This window comes from Leptosomus discolor, chromosome 1 (genome assembly GCF_034619465.1).
Source record: "Leptosomus discolor isolate bLepDis1 chromosome 1, bLepDis1.hap2, whole genome shotgun sequence".
Taxonomy (NCBI): domain Eukaryota; kingdom Metazoa; phylum Chordata; class Aves; order Leptosomiformes; family Leptosomidae; genus Leptosomus; species Leptosomus discolor.
The window spans coordinates 166,213,703-166,230,156 of record NC_141391.1 but is presented as its reverse complement, the minus strand read 5'-3'; the positions used below and the strand labels follow the sequence as shown (position 1 = coordinate 166,230,156).

The following is a 16,454-nucleotide window of genomic DNA, read 5'->3' as shown; positions in this document are numbered from 1 at the left end:
GCAGAGTCCTCTTGGTGTCTGCATAAACCCTTGAGACATCTCCTTGTTGGAGCTATATGTTCTCCTGTTGCTGATGGTCCTGCCTCAAATGCAATCTTGAGTTGACCCATCCCATCCACATGATCCAGACCTGAGCAAGGGAGCCTCTTGCACGCCTTCCTCCTGGATGCAATGCTGCTCTACTAGCCCCTGCCTGATTAAGGAGGCAATGGCAGGTCTCTTGCCTCTTATTTAATAGCCTAGTGTTTGGAGCAGGAAGGAGAAGATCTGGGTACACTGTCTACCTCAGGAGATGAAAGCTACTCCATTGGACCTGCTAGGAAATTACGATAGTGAGCAGGCACAAGTATCTCCCAACCTCCCCAAGCAAGAGTTATACAGCTGCTTGGGACCACAAAGGGAGTGGTGGAAGAGCCTAGTTATTAGACCAAGGCTTTGCTTTCTGTTTTTGCCACCGTTTATCTTGTTCAGACAGTAATTACTGAAGGCAAGATAAAGAGCCAGTCGCTGGAAATGAGACTCAAGTTTCCTGGCTTGATTCTTCTGAACTAACCATAAACTTACACTTTTTCAGTAAGTGAAAACAATGAAACGATGAAAGGATGGTGAAAAAATAATGCAAACTACTGGTATTCCCCAGAAGGGGGGCTGGGCAGCATGCTTTCAGCAGGTCAGGCCAGAGCTGCAGTCTGTGAATATTTGAATAAGATTGAGCATAAACTGCATTAGTTTTAAACAAATAGCAGAAGGATGGCAAATATAATATATCACAGCAAGGAAAAAACAAACAAACTAGATGCAGCATTTTATTTAAAGTCTGAATTAGGTATTGTAACTTCAAGCCAACATTTATTACGGTAAATATTGAAACAACCTTTTGAATCCTGCTGTACAACAGGTACACAAAAACTAGTTATCTTGTTTTAAATATTCTTTTTGCTTTATATCTTTCAGGGTCTCCTTTCAACCTATTTCTTAATTAGTATATTGCTCCCGAACTGAAGAAGAAATGGGATCCGAAATGAATTTAATAGGACATCACCAGCTAGTCACTGCTGATGGATTTTCTCTTGCTGAAGGTCCTCATTTGTTTGGTAAGTCACCAAATTAGGTTAAAATAGCAAGATATCCTTTACCTGGAAACCTAGAAGAAAATGCACTGAAATCTCAAGTCAAGGATGTGTGGTTGACATGTGTGAACTTTCTTGAATCTTCATTACCTGTGGAAGGAATAACAAATAATGAGCCTGTGGTGTTAATGTAATCCTGCACACTATTGCTCTCATCATTGCTCATAGCAGAGCTTGTAGGTTGTTTTTATAACACTGCTTTAATACCTGAAGATATTCAGCAAAGGCAGACCTTTGTTTGTAGGCTGGATGTTATCTTCATGGGAGTCTTTTAAATCAAGCTGAGCAGATATATTTTCAGTTAGTTTGTAATAAAATTATACTGCAATGTATTTGCATTGCCATATTATGCAAATTTATGAAAGTATTTTCACACAAATTAAAACCATTGTCATATTGAGACCATTAAAAACTTATGCTATTAACTTCCATGCACAAGAAAATTTATATTGCAGACTGGAAAAATCTCCTTGCTCCAGTTCCATTGAATTTTTCAAGGCTAAGCGTGGGTTTGTTAATGAATGAAGAATTCTTGTTCAATATTTTATAAGGATGAGGAAGCTGTCTTCTGTTATATGTACTGCTAAGAAAAAAAAAAAAAAAGAGAACATTACTTTTTTTTTTTTTAGCCTTTCTTTTGGCAGCAGAGGGGGACCTTCACTGAGTAACATGATACATTCAGGGCCTCACACACAATACAGACCCCCACAGAAATCTGCAACACTTCAGAAGTTTCCAGTCCAAATAAGACCAAAATTCTGTCTTTTTGAGTGCTGGAAAAACTGAAAACATCTCAGTTTCATCTATGTGAAACAAGAATAGTGGCTTGGGCATGGAGGGACTCTGACACATGGAGCCACGCCTGCTGCAGAGCTCTTAGAAGTCAGGAGCATCTCTCCAAATCAGACCAATTCCAATATCCTGGTTCCATACAGCTAAACTAAAGCACTGTCCCTGATGATAAGCAAAACCCACTGCATTACTGTGTGTTATTGGTTTTTTCCCTAAATGTGTTGGGGTTTGGTGTGAGAAAGATTTTTGCAATTGTTAAAAAGTATATGTAAATAGCTGAAACACTTCCTTGCTACCTGTTAATTCCAATGTCAGGCCATGATATACAAAGAGGAGAATGATGTTCAAATCTTGGGTGCCAAATTTTGTATTCAGTCATCCCTTTAAAAGTCCTGCACCACTGAACTACTTCCGATTTTTGTCAAGAAGATTTTTCCCTGACATGTACTTTTCAACTAATTATTTCATTATTTTTACAGAGTAACGATGAGGTAGCTCCAAAATACAAGGAAGCACATTAATGTAAAATACTTTCCCTCCACACTGAAAACTTACTCAGAAATTGTGAGGTCTTCAGGAGAGGGATTGTGTCTTCCATTATAGGTATTCAGAGCTTAGCACAATGGAGACTTAATTCAAACTGACATTTCTGTAACAGAAAGAAATAATGTATTAAGGGGTTGAATTGGGGGTCCCATTAGGAAGGAGACTTAGCACTCCTGCTGTGCTTCACTTAAGCTGACTTCTGTTTTGTATGGCCACTTGGTCCTGTTTTGCAGGCTGTCACTCAAGTATCAGAAGTGAATTCTTTACAAATATGGTGTCTTTTGCTCTTACAGCTGGAAAAAAACATCAGAAGTAATATGCAACTAAGTCCCTAGAGAAAGTTACTCATTGTGAAAATACTACTCCATCTCTTCAAAGTGCTTGTAGGAAAAGGTTTTGCCTCTCAATTTTATATTTGTAAAATACTTGCACTTTTTTGATATTCAGTTTTAGGAAGCAGAGACATGTGAACCCAAGGAAACAGGAAAAAAGCTTTTCTTTTAAATTACCCTTCGACTATAGATTTCTCCCAGAACTTCTCACACATTACAGGTCTGATGTAACACAGTGAGAAATTGCTGGCTTACAAACATCGGTCTTTATACAAAAAGGTCTCCTTTTTCAAAGATGCATATTTGCATTCTGTAAAAAACCTTGGAAATACATTATTTTTTCATTATGCTTCACTCAGTCTAGAGTGAACACAGGGAGAGTGTTCTTAGACCTTCAAAAACAAATCTAAGTGCATCTACAAACATTAGATCCAGGTCTCTCAAAAGAAATGTTGTCAATCGTGAGTTGCTCCTGCTGTGAGCCTCATCACCATGGTAATTCCAGGGCACTTCTATGAACTCACCCCCTAGATTTCTAGTTGTAGCAGGCTTCAGAGGAGCTTAAAGACAAAAATAGTTTTCTGTCTTTCAGTAGTTGGAAATTTTGTACTGCTGTTTTAACAGTATATGTCTAAGGTAAAGTATCTCTTTATGTCCTTGGAGTAATTGTAGTTTTTCCATTCTGTAGTTACGAGTTCCTGGAAAAAGGGGCTGAAAATGCAAATGAGGAAGGATTTTTAACCCAGTAGAAGTGAGGATCCTTCCATTCCAACCTGTCTTCCTGGAAAACTGCTCCTATTTTTCTGCCTCACTAAACAGATGATTTAGAAACATCCTTGATCTCTTTAGAGAAAATGTCTTTTTGAAGAAGTGGACAAATCCCAATACATAAAATGATACAGCCTCTATAGCATCTCCATGCAAGACCAACTTTCTCTTCCTTGCAGCTCTGATTTTCCCAGTGAGGGAAAGGGACTCTTGATGACAAGAAGTCACAGAGGTGCACGGGTCTCCATGGGACCTGTCTTGTTAAGACTTTTTTTCCTCAGCCAAACCCTGGTTTTATAGAAACTTAGAATCATAGAATGCTGTGGGTTGGAAGGCACCTTTAGAGGTCATCTAATCCAACCCCCTTGCAGTGAGCAGGGACATCTTTAGCTTGATCAGGTTGCTCCGAGCCCCGTCCAACCTGACCTTGCATCTTTCCAGGGATGGGGCATCTACCACCTCTCTGGGCAACCTGTGCCAGTGTTTCACCACTGTCATCATAAAAAATATCTTCCTTGTATCTAGTCTGAATCTACCCTCTTTTAGTTTAAAACTGTTACCCTTTGTCCCATTGCTACAGGCCCCATTAAAAAGTTTGTCTCCATTTTCCTTACAAGCCCCCTTTCAGTATTGAGTGGCCACTATAAAGTCTCCCCAAAACCTTCTCTTCTCCAGGCTGAACAACCCCAACTCTCTCAGCCAGATGCCTCCAGGGATGGTGACTCGAGCCCTTCCCTGGGCAGCCTGTTCCAATGCTTGACAAAAAGTTACGACTCCTCCTGTCATATGTTGGTTGAGTCGTTAGAATATAGGTAAAGGAGTCTTTAAAATAATCTTTCAGTAAACTTAGTGACTTGGTAGGTAGGGCCTGTTTTGAAGATAATGTCGGTGGTTAATAAGAATTTCAGAGAAGCCTATGTACACACACAATGGCAAACTCCCAACCTAGAAGAAAGCTAAAACATGACAAAATCAAATTTGTTTGCATTGGAAGACCTTTTAAGAACTTGAACAAAACAGGGAAAAAAGAGATCTCATGAAGGCCTCACATGCTGGTGCCACTCCAAAATAACACCAAAGGTGAAAGAATCACAGTTAGGAGGAGCATAGGAGCTGAAGTACATTCTGTAGACATAAAATACCCCACTGAACTGAACAGGGTCAGCTATATGAAGACTGGTCCAATTTCATATCCTGAACTAAGAGAAAGTGACACACCCACCACCGTGCATTTTTGAATCCCTGTAATTTAGAACTGAAATCCTGGTCTGTTTTAAAACCTTTGGTAGCTTGGTAGCTCACTTTAGAGCCATGAATTTATTCTGTGGACACTTCTACTATGATAGATAAAGACTGATCTGAGCTCTTCCACTTTGCTCCAAATTGACCGGACACAAGCTATGACCTAGAAGACGCTGAGGTGCATTAGCAGAGCACTATGCTGAAGCTGACAAGCCTTGCTCTAGGGCTTGGCAATTCAGCTGGGACAGTAAGATTGTTACAAAAAGGTATTTGATAACATCTTTCAATTGCCTTTGAAAGTTTTTCATATTAGGGCCAATACATGTTTTAAATACCTGTATCTGCATTATCTTATTTCTTCAATGGTTATCACTAGCCCTTTTTAATAAGGGACTGAACTAATTTTCCGACATCAAAAATGTCTCCATATTTTAAATGTGGAGTTTAAGCTTATATATTTGTATGGCATCTGACATATATACAGTATTTGACTCAAACTGTCATTTATATGATAACTAAGTAGCAGGCCTTCAAAGTAATAGCCCCATTCTGTTTTCTGTGCAAGTATTGTATACAGGAGTTATTAATATGAAAGATATTAAGTATGAAACTTCAGCTATCAGAGATGGAATTACTTCTAAGAATTGGGAAAGGTAAGTCAGTACTATTGTACGTTTAATTTTAATAAAGACCTATTTTAAGTATTTTTTGATGGCTTGACAATATTTTCTTGTAACGTGACATCAAAATACAACAAGACAAGAAATGTCACCCTCATTGTACACGACCCTATCTGAGAATGAAGTTTTTGGGGTGAATGAGCACCCTTAAAAGCTGTATTGAAATGGATGAGGAAGGATAAACAGAAAATGATATGTAAAAAGCAATACATCTAAACTTGTCTTAAATATTTGACAATGTAAGAACAACAAAATGTCATTGAAAATTCTTGTAGGCATAGAACAGTGCCTAAGATGAGCTTAAGAGGCTGACTCCTGTTAGATAAATTTGTATTTGTTGTAGTTATTCTTTCTTTTTTTTTAAAAAAAAAAGGTAGTAGGATCAAGCGTCCAAACTGATTAAACAGCTTCAAGATCATAAGGTATGTTAAATAACTACTTGTCTTTAGTAACACCTGGCAGATGATGCAACATCTGGCTTACCCCTGAAGAGAAGATAATTAGGCCCGCTAACAGACCCCCAAATCAAAAGGAAATAAACCAACACAAATTAAAACAGAATACCACGGATGTATAATAATTATGAAGAGAGCCAAACCAAACAGTGTGGCTATCTGAGAAAAAAATGTAACGAGGAGGAATGCAGACGAACAGGGCTCTGAGGGTTAAGATTGCACCATCGAGCAAGGCAAAATCAAAATGCATCTGTGCAATGCTTTCTTTTGTGCATGCAGGAGGCATTCGTGGATCTTAGACTGGAAAGGAGACTGTTTCATGAAATAAGGGGAATCTGGCAGTCTGGGGCTTGGTTTTCTGCCTATTTACATTCAGGTGTGATCCTCAGATATACTTCTGGTCACAAATGTGATGATGGGTCTTAGTCGGCTCAGCCACAGTGCTAAATGAATGAGGCTGAAGACTGAAAGAGACACAGCATGCTTGGCTGTCCATCTTGACAATACTCAACTCTTACCTTGCTCTGAGGCTTTGTTTTGGATTGCCTTAGTAAGTGTCTTTAAGACATGGGCTTACTCCAGGGACTGTTCCCAAAAAGGCAGCACGGACAAGACCGCAGTAGGTTTGGATCCTTTTACTCTATGCTGTCTTAGTGGGGTTTGTACCTTCATACCTTAGCTGCCATCAAACCAAGGCATACCACATGATCTTCTGACTTCATGCTGTCCCAGTAGTGCTGTGGTGGCATCCAACACAGCCCTGACAATGTTACAGGTGCTTTGAACAGAAATGATATATATTAAACAATGGTATCTGAGAGCCATGGGGAGGCTACGTGGACCCAGAAGAAAGATTACTTAGTGCAGATGCATCCTGCCCACTCTAGAGAGAGAGTTACTCCTAAGATACATAGATAAGAATCAATCCTTGACGTCTGGCCTTGAGGCAAGGATGTCTCTCTGGCACTTTTCTATCTTGTCATACAGATGTGTTCAGTATGGTCTAGCACTTTGGTCTTTTGAGAACACAACATTTCTGTGCTTAACAAACATCTGTTAATCCAGTCAGCTAAAATGTGCTGTTTGTGATATTGAGGTGGTTAATGTATTGCACAAAATCACCTCACATTATTAAATACTTATTGATAAAAATTTTTTTGTAAATAAACTACAGTACATATAAAATTACAATGGCTGGGCTACTTGGAGGCATCCTGTTTAATGATAACTAAATTTTATCCAGGTAAATCCACACTGGGAATGGACATTGCTATTGTTTCAGACATTTACAAACAAGTTTCTCTGTAATGAAGTTAATCAGTAAACTATATAACCTCTGGCCTGTGTCACTCCTTTGCTAATCTTAAAGAAAATTCTCACAGTAAAGAAGTCAACAGGATACAGACAAAGCAGAATTAGAGAAGTCACATTTATACATAGTCTTTAGGGAAAAAAAAAAAAAAAAAAAAAAAAAAAGAAAGAAAGAGGGAAAGAAGGACCGAGTACCTTAAGGAGAATATTTTTCTTCAAGAAATGGTCAGACTGAAGACGGCCTAAGGTAGGACATTGTCGTGTTCTCACTTGGATGTGTTTGCTATTTATTCTTGCATTTATTCTTCCTTGAAACTGCAGGACACTAGAAGACTGTTTAAACAAAGTGATCTTTAAAGACATGCAAATAATCTGTTGGGAATTAAATCAGTATTTCATTCACAGTTATGCTATGGTTTCCAAATTACTTAATCCTAAATCTTGTTCTTATTTCTTCATGAATATCCTATGGAGAACCAGTGGTTCGTATTTTAAACCTGCTTAGAATTTTTTCCTCTTCAATTAGCTTTATATTAGTGGAACAAATATTTTTTCAAGTCTTACATAAAATGTCTGTGTAAAATTCAAAGGAACAAAGCAAAACTCTCCAATGCGTTTCAGCTGCAACTGGTACTGTGGAAAAATATTTGTAAAATGACGACCACATCTATATGAAGGTTTCACTTTGATATTAGTAATCTTTCCAGATTTCTGTAAAATGTTTTTCGATGAAAAACCTTTGTTTGCAAAACATAGAATCATAGAATGGTTTGGTTGGAAGAGACCTTAAAGATCATCTAGTTCCACCTCTGCTGCCATGGGCAGGGATAAAAATCTAAAATAAACATAACCTGAAAGATCTACAGCTATAAGTAACATCACATTTGTGTGTGCTTAAGTAGTCTTTCTTTAGAAATGTAAAAGGTATGCTTCCAAAAGGAAAAATAGATAAATGTTTCAAACTAGTTAAGACCACACAAACGTACAATATTGCTGTATTCCAGTGAGCTCGTTTCTGATTTCACTTTCACTGCTTACACTACTGCAACTCCAGCGATTTCAGTAGGCTGGCTCATGCTTTACAGTGGCATGAGACCAGCCCACCTCAGACTTCTGCTACTATACATCTGGATAAAAGCATATGTACATTCCTGTTGGCAAGATAAGATTAGGTTTTTTGTGATAAGAAACTATTTGGTCTAGACTCACATGCACTTTGCAAAGCATAATTCCAAAAATCAGTGTGGTTTTCAAATATCACACAGGACAGAGCAGTGCACCGTACACCTCTGAAAGCAGAACCCCTTCAGCTTTTGTTTGAAGCCTCATGTGCGCAGAAGGGGAAACACAGCTCAGGCCACGCTTTTTGGATCAGGTTGCAGAATCACAGAAAGGTAGGGGTTGGAAGGGACCTCTGGAGATCATCTAGTCCAACCTCCCTGCCAAAGCAGGTCCACTCAGAGCAGGTTGCACAAGACTGCCTGCAGGCAGGTTTTGAATATCACCAGGGAAAGTGACTCCACAACCTCTCTGGGCAGCCTGTTCCAGTAGAAATACTTTGTTCCAATAATTTCAAGGCACCTAGTTTCTATTTCAACGTCATCGTTTGTTTCAATTTTTTAAGATAATATTTCAGAGTAAAATGCCATTTCAACTAAAAAAATGAACCAGTTTCATTCTGAAATCATCTTTATGGAACACCTCCACAGTTTTAAACAATTATTTTTAGGAATGATTTTAGATCACTAATGCTGTGGAGCAGATCATTATTTAATATTTAATTTTAGAATTACTGACAATTTTGTGGAAAAGAAAATGATTTGACAACTGTTTTTGATCTGCTCTGGGTAGAGAATGATGTCTCACTGAGTCAGCCCAAGTTGGCTGTTTTCTAAGGGTGAAATACAGATACCCACCAAGACCTTCAAAAAGGTCTACTTATAAAAAATAAAGAAAAGAAAAAAGAAAAGAAAAACACTTTAAGCTAAAGCAGGAAAACGTACATAGTTACAACCTAACTATCTTTAAAAATCAATCTGGTCTCCATAACTAGTGTCTGAGCACTTCCCAGAATTTTACCTGTAAACCTGTTTCATTTTACCTGTAAAGCAAAACCATGTTCTCTCAGTCTCCCTTGACCCTGCCCATTCTTCCTTTTGCCTTCCATTGCTCTGGACTCAGTTCAGCTGAATGGTTTAACTATGTGCCTGACACAGAAGGAAAAAGGAGGAGATACAGGCTTGTTGGGTTTTTTCCCTCATATTTAAGTTCATACATTAAGAGTCAGATCTTCTGTTTTGTTTCCTCCAGAAGCAGAATAGTATTTATGATTGTGAAGGTCTTTCTAAACATATGTGTAACCCAAATGGATCTACAGTGATTTAAACAAACACCCAATATTGGCTGAAGATGTGCTGCAGTTCTTTAGCAGTCCTGAGTATTTTAACAAGCACTGAGATTATTTTTTTGGTTTGAAGGAGTATTGCCTTCTCTTGTTGCTCTTTCAGAGGCCCAAGCAGTTCAGGAGGCTGGTATAGAGCTTTTGTGGAATTTCCTGTGAATGGCATAAAGTCAAAAACCATAAAGTTTTTTCCTTTTCATTTTGAGATCATCCCACTTTCCTTTAGCAAACTCGATCAACTAAGTAATCACTAACCACCAAATGACAACTTGGGTCTCCATGGTGAACAGATTCCTTTCCAAAGAGAGACTGAATGACTGTGTATCTCACAATTAACACCAGTTTTTGTACCTGAACTAGCTTGACCTGTCTTAATGAGCAGCAGTCTCAACAAACAGTAAATATAACTAAAGAAAGACCAGCCACTCATTAAACCTATACCAAACAATAAAGGTCAGCATCAAATCATTGCTGTCCTCACCCTTTACATGTTTTCTCACTGCTGCAGTGGCAGGTATCAGTGACAGTTTGCATTTGACATGAAGATGTAACTTCACCTCCAGGCTCATCTGTAGAGTCCCCAGACGCCTGTATTTTGTCTCAGGTCTTCATGTGTCTACGCTGTTTATTTAAAAGGCATAAACTTGGGTTTGGGGAGCGCCTTCTGCTATTCTGCCTCTACTAGTGTAGTCCTAGGGGCCCTGCCTCTTCTGGAGCAACTAAATGCAACCATAATTAAACCAATTGTTAATAATAAATGGCAGCATTATTCTCATTTGGGTTTGTGTCACATTTTTCCAGACTTATGTCTTGCTGCTTATTCTTGAACCGGGACCTCATATTTGCTATTGGCAAAGATGTGCTGTGGACAATACAGCAATCATATAAATCCAAAACACTTGTATGGCTTCTGCAGCATGGTAAAGTAGGAAAGGCAGAAGGCTGCAGAGCAAGAGTGTGAGACCTTGAAAGTGACAAAGTAGGTGAAACAAAAAGGTTAGTTTCTGGCACTAACTGAAGCGAGACAAAGGAGAGGGAAGAACACCCTGCTACAGGTTTTAATTCTTGTTGTCATTACAGATGTTTCCTCTTCCTAACTGTTAGCATTTCTCCATTGTTTCTGATTCTTCAGAAGTGAAGGAGACTTGCCAGGGAACCAATTTTATGTCAGTAAAAATGTTTTTGGAGTGCTGTTAAGTAATGGTCACCAATGAATATTAATCTATGATTTTGTTGTAAACACTGCTGTTGAATCCAATAAAAGCAGGACTCGGCATCTTCCTGGAAATATTCTCTTCTTGGAACTAATTAAGGAATTGTGTCAATGTTTTCATGAAACAGCAAGATGCAGCTTTCTCCAACAGAAAATATGAAGCAGTTTGCAAATAACTTTTAAATTACTCTTTTCAGCTGTTTGACATGGGCTTGATTTTAATTACACTATCCAGGGACTGTTAGATGTTGTTGTACTGCAGAGAAAAATGTTAAAGTTTACATTTACATTGTTTGCATTTTTAAACTTGCTATTTAACTGACAAAGTCGAGGTAGCCTCCAGATACTATGTCGATCCAGACAGGAAAGGTTGCCATTCCTTGTACCGCTGCCAAAGTTTGCGGTTGGCTTGGAGGTGAATAGTGCTGGCTTACAGAGATACTTCACATGAGAACCGCACAACTACACTGAGTGGCACAGGCTTGTAGGGGCTGGGGACCAGGCTGCAGAGGCTGGTTGGGTGGCCACTGGAGGCTGGATGGCGAGAACGTCGCATTTCACTACTTACATTAGAAATGTCTTCCCTGTTCCTTCATGGTAATGTCACTTGCACCTTTCAGGCTCTTCCTGAAGGTTTATTTCATTACCTTAAGTTTTCTAATTAAGGCTTACTCTTGTCGTCTTTCCCAAGTGCAGGTTTTCCCTGTCATGACACATTCATTCAGAATTAAATAGAAATTAATATGATGTTTGAGTCTTGATCTAACTTTCACCAGCGCCACAGGATTTTTGGCTTTTATTTGGATTTATTTTATTCTGCTGTGACACCTAATTCAGGTTGTTAGCTTCTCTGTGGTGCCAATTGCTCTTTCTTGTAAACTGAACATTTATACGATTAGCTGCATGGTATCTTTCAAGATTTTTTCATCTAAGTGCCAGTGCCAGGCATTTCCACCAGTAATAAAGGAATGGATGAGAATGGCTAGGTTACTTTTAAAATATCTTGCAATGCATTTGCATAGGACCAGGACCACAGCTAATCTGATCTCAGATAATGCTATCTTTATGATTATGCCTTGTTTTTGGGATGGATGTCTGGAAGCGGAAACTTCTTTGATAACTGCAGTTTCATGGTAGTAATAGAAATTGGTGTTGCATTATTATTTTCCAGGTGTCCTCTCAGAGCCAATGAGTTCTCCAGTGCAAGAGGCAGATGTGTCACCTTACACACAGTACAACAGTGTGTCATTTCCCCAAGTTCAGCCTCAGATTTCATCGCCACCTTATTACTCCAACCTAAGCTTCTACCCTCCACAGCATGAGGAATGGTATTCCCCCGGGATGTACGAGCTCAGGAGAATACCCTCAGAGAACTTTTTCACAAGGGAGACAGAGATAATGGATATCCCTGCAGCCAAAAAGCCTAGACTGGGTCACTCCATGGGAAGAGTGAAAGGAGAAGAGCTCTGTGTGGTCTGTGGTGACAAAGCCTCTGGGTACCATTACAACGCACTTACTTGTGAAGGATGCAAAGGTAGGATGAAATCAATTACAGAATGCATTTCAGCTAATAAGCACAGCAGCTTCTGAATACTTTTTTTTTCTTTCTTGTTAATTTTATCTGAGTCATTAAGCATTTCAGAGATTTACATTTGGATCTGCTGTATACTATTCTGTATTTTCCCCAAGACAGATTGGTAGCATCTTCTACCATCGTCCTGCGATTATAAAGCACAGCTGGCCAACCTATGGCTCTTGAGCAATCATTAGCTCTTGGTAAACGGAAGAACAGCTTCCACGTGGGAGCCTGGCAGGCTGGCTCTGCTGTCTTGGAGGCTGTTTGTGCCAGTCTCTGCCTGTGGAGGGAACCAAACCCACAGAGGCCCCTGGGAGTTCAGTGCCGGGCTGCCCTAGAATTCAGCTGCAAATCAGCCCAGATGCCTCCTGTAGTGCACATTGAAAGGAAGTGAAAGATATGATCTCCCACCTGCAGGCTGTTCCCAGATAATTTCTTTCCTCCAGCTCCCAAAGGATATGGGAAATGAAAAGGATTTCCAATTCTAGACTTTCTTCTAGGGATAGCCCCTATCCCTACAGAGGGAGCTTCTTCAGGAAACAGACGGTATCTGTAGGATAAATATCTTGCTTCTTAGGAGAACAGTATTCACAAGTTGGTGTCAAGATAAATAGGATGTAGAAAATCATTGTCATTATTGGAAACATGATTGTGAGACATTTTGGCAGGGAGGGACAAAAGGTTATGCTGATGGAATAACCATCATACCTACAGATTCTGTGACAGGGCTGAGGTACATTATAGAAAGAAAAATAATGCCCCAGTTTTTCATTCTGTTCCGTGAATAAATATCTCATCGTTATTTCGGTTCTACAGATAAAGGCTAAAGCATGGACATTACTGAAACACTAAAATGTCTTAATATGGAGCTCAGTGTCACTGAGAGTGGACTTTGAACTAATTGGGGGTTTCGCTTTATCCACTAAAAATTCATTTCTCAGGTCACAACAGACCACACTGGTCAACCACTCTAAACATGAATACAGTCAAGGGTCATATAGTTTATCTCAATAATTCCAATAAATAAGAGATTTATTTCTTTCTGTTGTCCATTTGAATAAGTCTAAAAATATGAAATAACTGATATGAATTCTGTATTATAAACCAGATTAAACTCCATTTTAATGTCAAGATTCCAAGTAATGATACATTTACTCTGTTAGTAAGCTATTCCTACCGATTAACTCCATTATTAAATGTCTTAGCAATTTTTCAAAGACTTACAAACTATGGGAATTTTAAAGAATGTTTCTAGAACAGAGGTTAAAACCACCAGGTAAATACTCAGATTAAAACCCATGGTGAAAGGAAATATATGTTCATCTCCACTGGTTCAGCTTGAATCACTCTACGTAACCATAATTTTACTGCTTTATTGGGATAATTTATTTTATGTTTTCACTCTGTTTCATGACTGCAACATCAATTACACTGAATACTACCCTTGATCAAACATAGTAAAAGATTAATAATTTAAAGATAGTGCATTCTGTTTCTACAATAAACTTCAGGCTGATTAAAGTATCAGCTGATTCAGTAAAAAGATATGCTGAGGATAGTAATTCTGTTTGACAAGGTGAAGGGGATACTATGTTTTCTAGAGCTCTGATCATTCTTATGTATCTGTGGAATTTTTCACATGGGTATACATTACCCTCAAAGCATGGTGACCAAAATCGGGCTCGGTACTTCAGTTGTGCTCTTATCAGTGCAATAGAAGAACTACCTCATGTGTCTCACAGCCAAGTATGAGATTAGCCCTTCTTTTTGGCAACAAGGCTGTTAATTCATGCTCAATGCGTGTCCAAAATAATATGCGGAACCCATTCTGCAGGACTAGAGCTCACCTTGCAGCACCCCTGCTCCATTGATGCCGTGGACATTCATATTCAAAGGGGGAGGCTTTGCACATATTTTTATGGGATTCAATCCTCTGTGATGAATATGTTAATTTTTTTGCCCATTTCTTTCTTGGGTAATGCATTCAGCAACAGCCTCCATTCTTTTTGTTTTTATTTCTTGGTCAGAAGGAACAGTATTAAGATCTTATTTATCATCTCTCATGAGAATATTAATCTGAAGATATGGGCAGCAGTATATAATACTATGTACTTTTAAAATACATTACCATCCATTAACAAATAAGTATGAAATATTTCATTAAACAGAACAATTGCTCTCATACAGCATTGTGGTACTATAAAAAAAAAGAAAATATTTTCTTGAGGTTTCTCTTACCTTTAATACATTGCTTTAGAAAATGCTGCCTCGATTAACAATAATAGCCTCACAGTTTTGGTTCATAAAGAATGATGCAGTTCAGGCATCGTTATAGGGAGCACTATACTGTGCTTTAAAGCCTGCTGCTGTAGAGGACATTTCTGAGACAATCTTTGCAGACAGACATCAAAGACTTTGCGGTATATGGCCTCAGCCTGTATGCCCTGAGACTGGGTTTTAAGGGCCATTTTCAGAACAAGCGTGACACAGTATCACAGTTGTCCAATAAAGCCACAGAATAAGTTCTCCTGAGAAAAACTAGTTGTGAACTCCCTCTGTGTAGGCTGGCAGTTTGAGCTTTTGCAGTCTTCAAACCAATCCTGATAATGCTTGATATCTCTCACTCCAGACTGAGAATACTTCTTGCAAAGAAGAGTCCCGCTTTCATCTTCTCACACTTAACACCCACCATGTGTGCACGGGGGGAAAGAACACTGGAGCACGTCTTGATAGTCAGAGTGGAGCAGGTGCTTTGTTCGCAATTGCGAACTTCAAAAACTTTTAAATGGAAAAAACTCAAAGCACTTCGCCATCAGGATGGCAAATGGAGATATTTACAAAGCTTTAATCTACACTTTTAACAGCTGTCCTCCTTCAACTATCATAATTTCCGTAGGAAAAATCAGCATCAGTAACATTGGAGCAGCTCTAGCCATAATTAATCATATTCATGACTAGCTAAGAGAACAAAGCAAATTCAACATTTCCAGACAGCATGAGCTTTTAGTAATTTGGCAAGCTCAGGTAGAAGTTTGACTATGCCAGAAAAAACTTCAGCTTTTGGGGCTACCCCTTCACTATCTAACAGATGCCTTTTCTGATTTACTTCTGATGTTTTTTAAATCTTCTCCTGGTATAGAAAGTCACACATAACATACTTCAGATGGCTTAAGTTAATTTTGAATTATTAGTGAATAATGTATGTAGAAATTCCATTCATACCAAAAAGCTAATTTCAAAATTAATCATGAAAGAGTCTGTTCAAGAAGACATTGATTCAAGACTTACTTCATGATAGAACGGAAGCAAGAGTAGGGTTAAAACTACTTTTTGCCAAAAATTTTTTTTCACTTTTCATTTCACATCTTTCCACTTTTTCAAAAACTTTGATTTTAAGAGAAAATATTTGAATGCTTTCATCTTGTTGGTTCCTAGCTTTTGCACCTATGTTTTCGCATTCTTCTTTCACATTCTTACATACTTAAAATATGCGTTTACTAAAGCTCTTTTTCTTTTCTCCTTCATGACAAAGCAAATGCACACCTTGTGGGTAGGGTGAGTGATAGTGTCATCCGTCAGACTTAGAATGTCACAAATATTTGTGCAGAGCTTTTCAACATTAACTCCTAATTAATGTTTCACAGATTACAGGATTTAAATCTAACAAATAAAATTCATAAATGATGTAAAGCAGATGCAGTGGCCTTTAACTGACGTTGAGAACCCCAGCTTAAATCCAGGCCTTTTTCTCCCTTCCCTGACCAGTAAATGGTAATGTATTAAGCACCACGTGAATGATGAATAAAAATAATGCCTGGAGCTGCTGGAGGTTCTAAGCAATCTGCATGTCAAAAGACACTGATGTCAGTCAACTGTATTTATCTGAAAAGCAGCCAGTAAAACAGACAGCCTGGAAGAGATTTCAAGCAGGAATTACTGCAGATTCAGAGAAATGCCAGAATTTTGTGACCAGATAGTGGAATTGTTTCACTGGTAGCTACACTTTTG

The 16,454-nt window shown here is 38.6% G+C and overlaps 1 protein-coding gene across 2 annotated transcripts in view; it reads left to right on the top strand.

The window, feature by feature from the left end:
- Positions 1 to 1,009: 1,009 nt before the first annotated feature.
- NR1H4 (nuclear receptor subfamily 1 group H member 4) overlaps positions 1,010 to 16,454 on the top strand; it is a 34,083-nt gene continuing 18,638 nt past the window's right edge. For both annotated transcript variants that reach the window (XM_009946257.2, XM_086470624.1), the window contains exons 1-2: positions 1,010 to 1,094; positions 12,042 to 12,404. In XM_009946257.2, coding sequence (XP_009944559.1) covers positions 1,010 to 1,094; positions 12,042 to 12,404 — 448 coding nt within the window. The remainder of the gene's footprint in view (positions 1,095 to 12,041; positions 12,405 to 16,454) is intronic.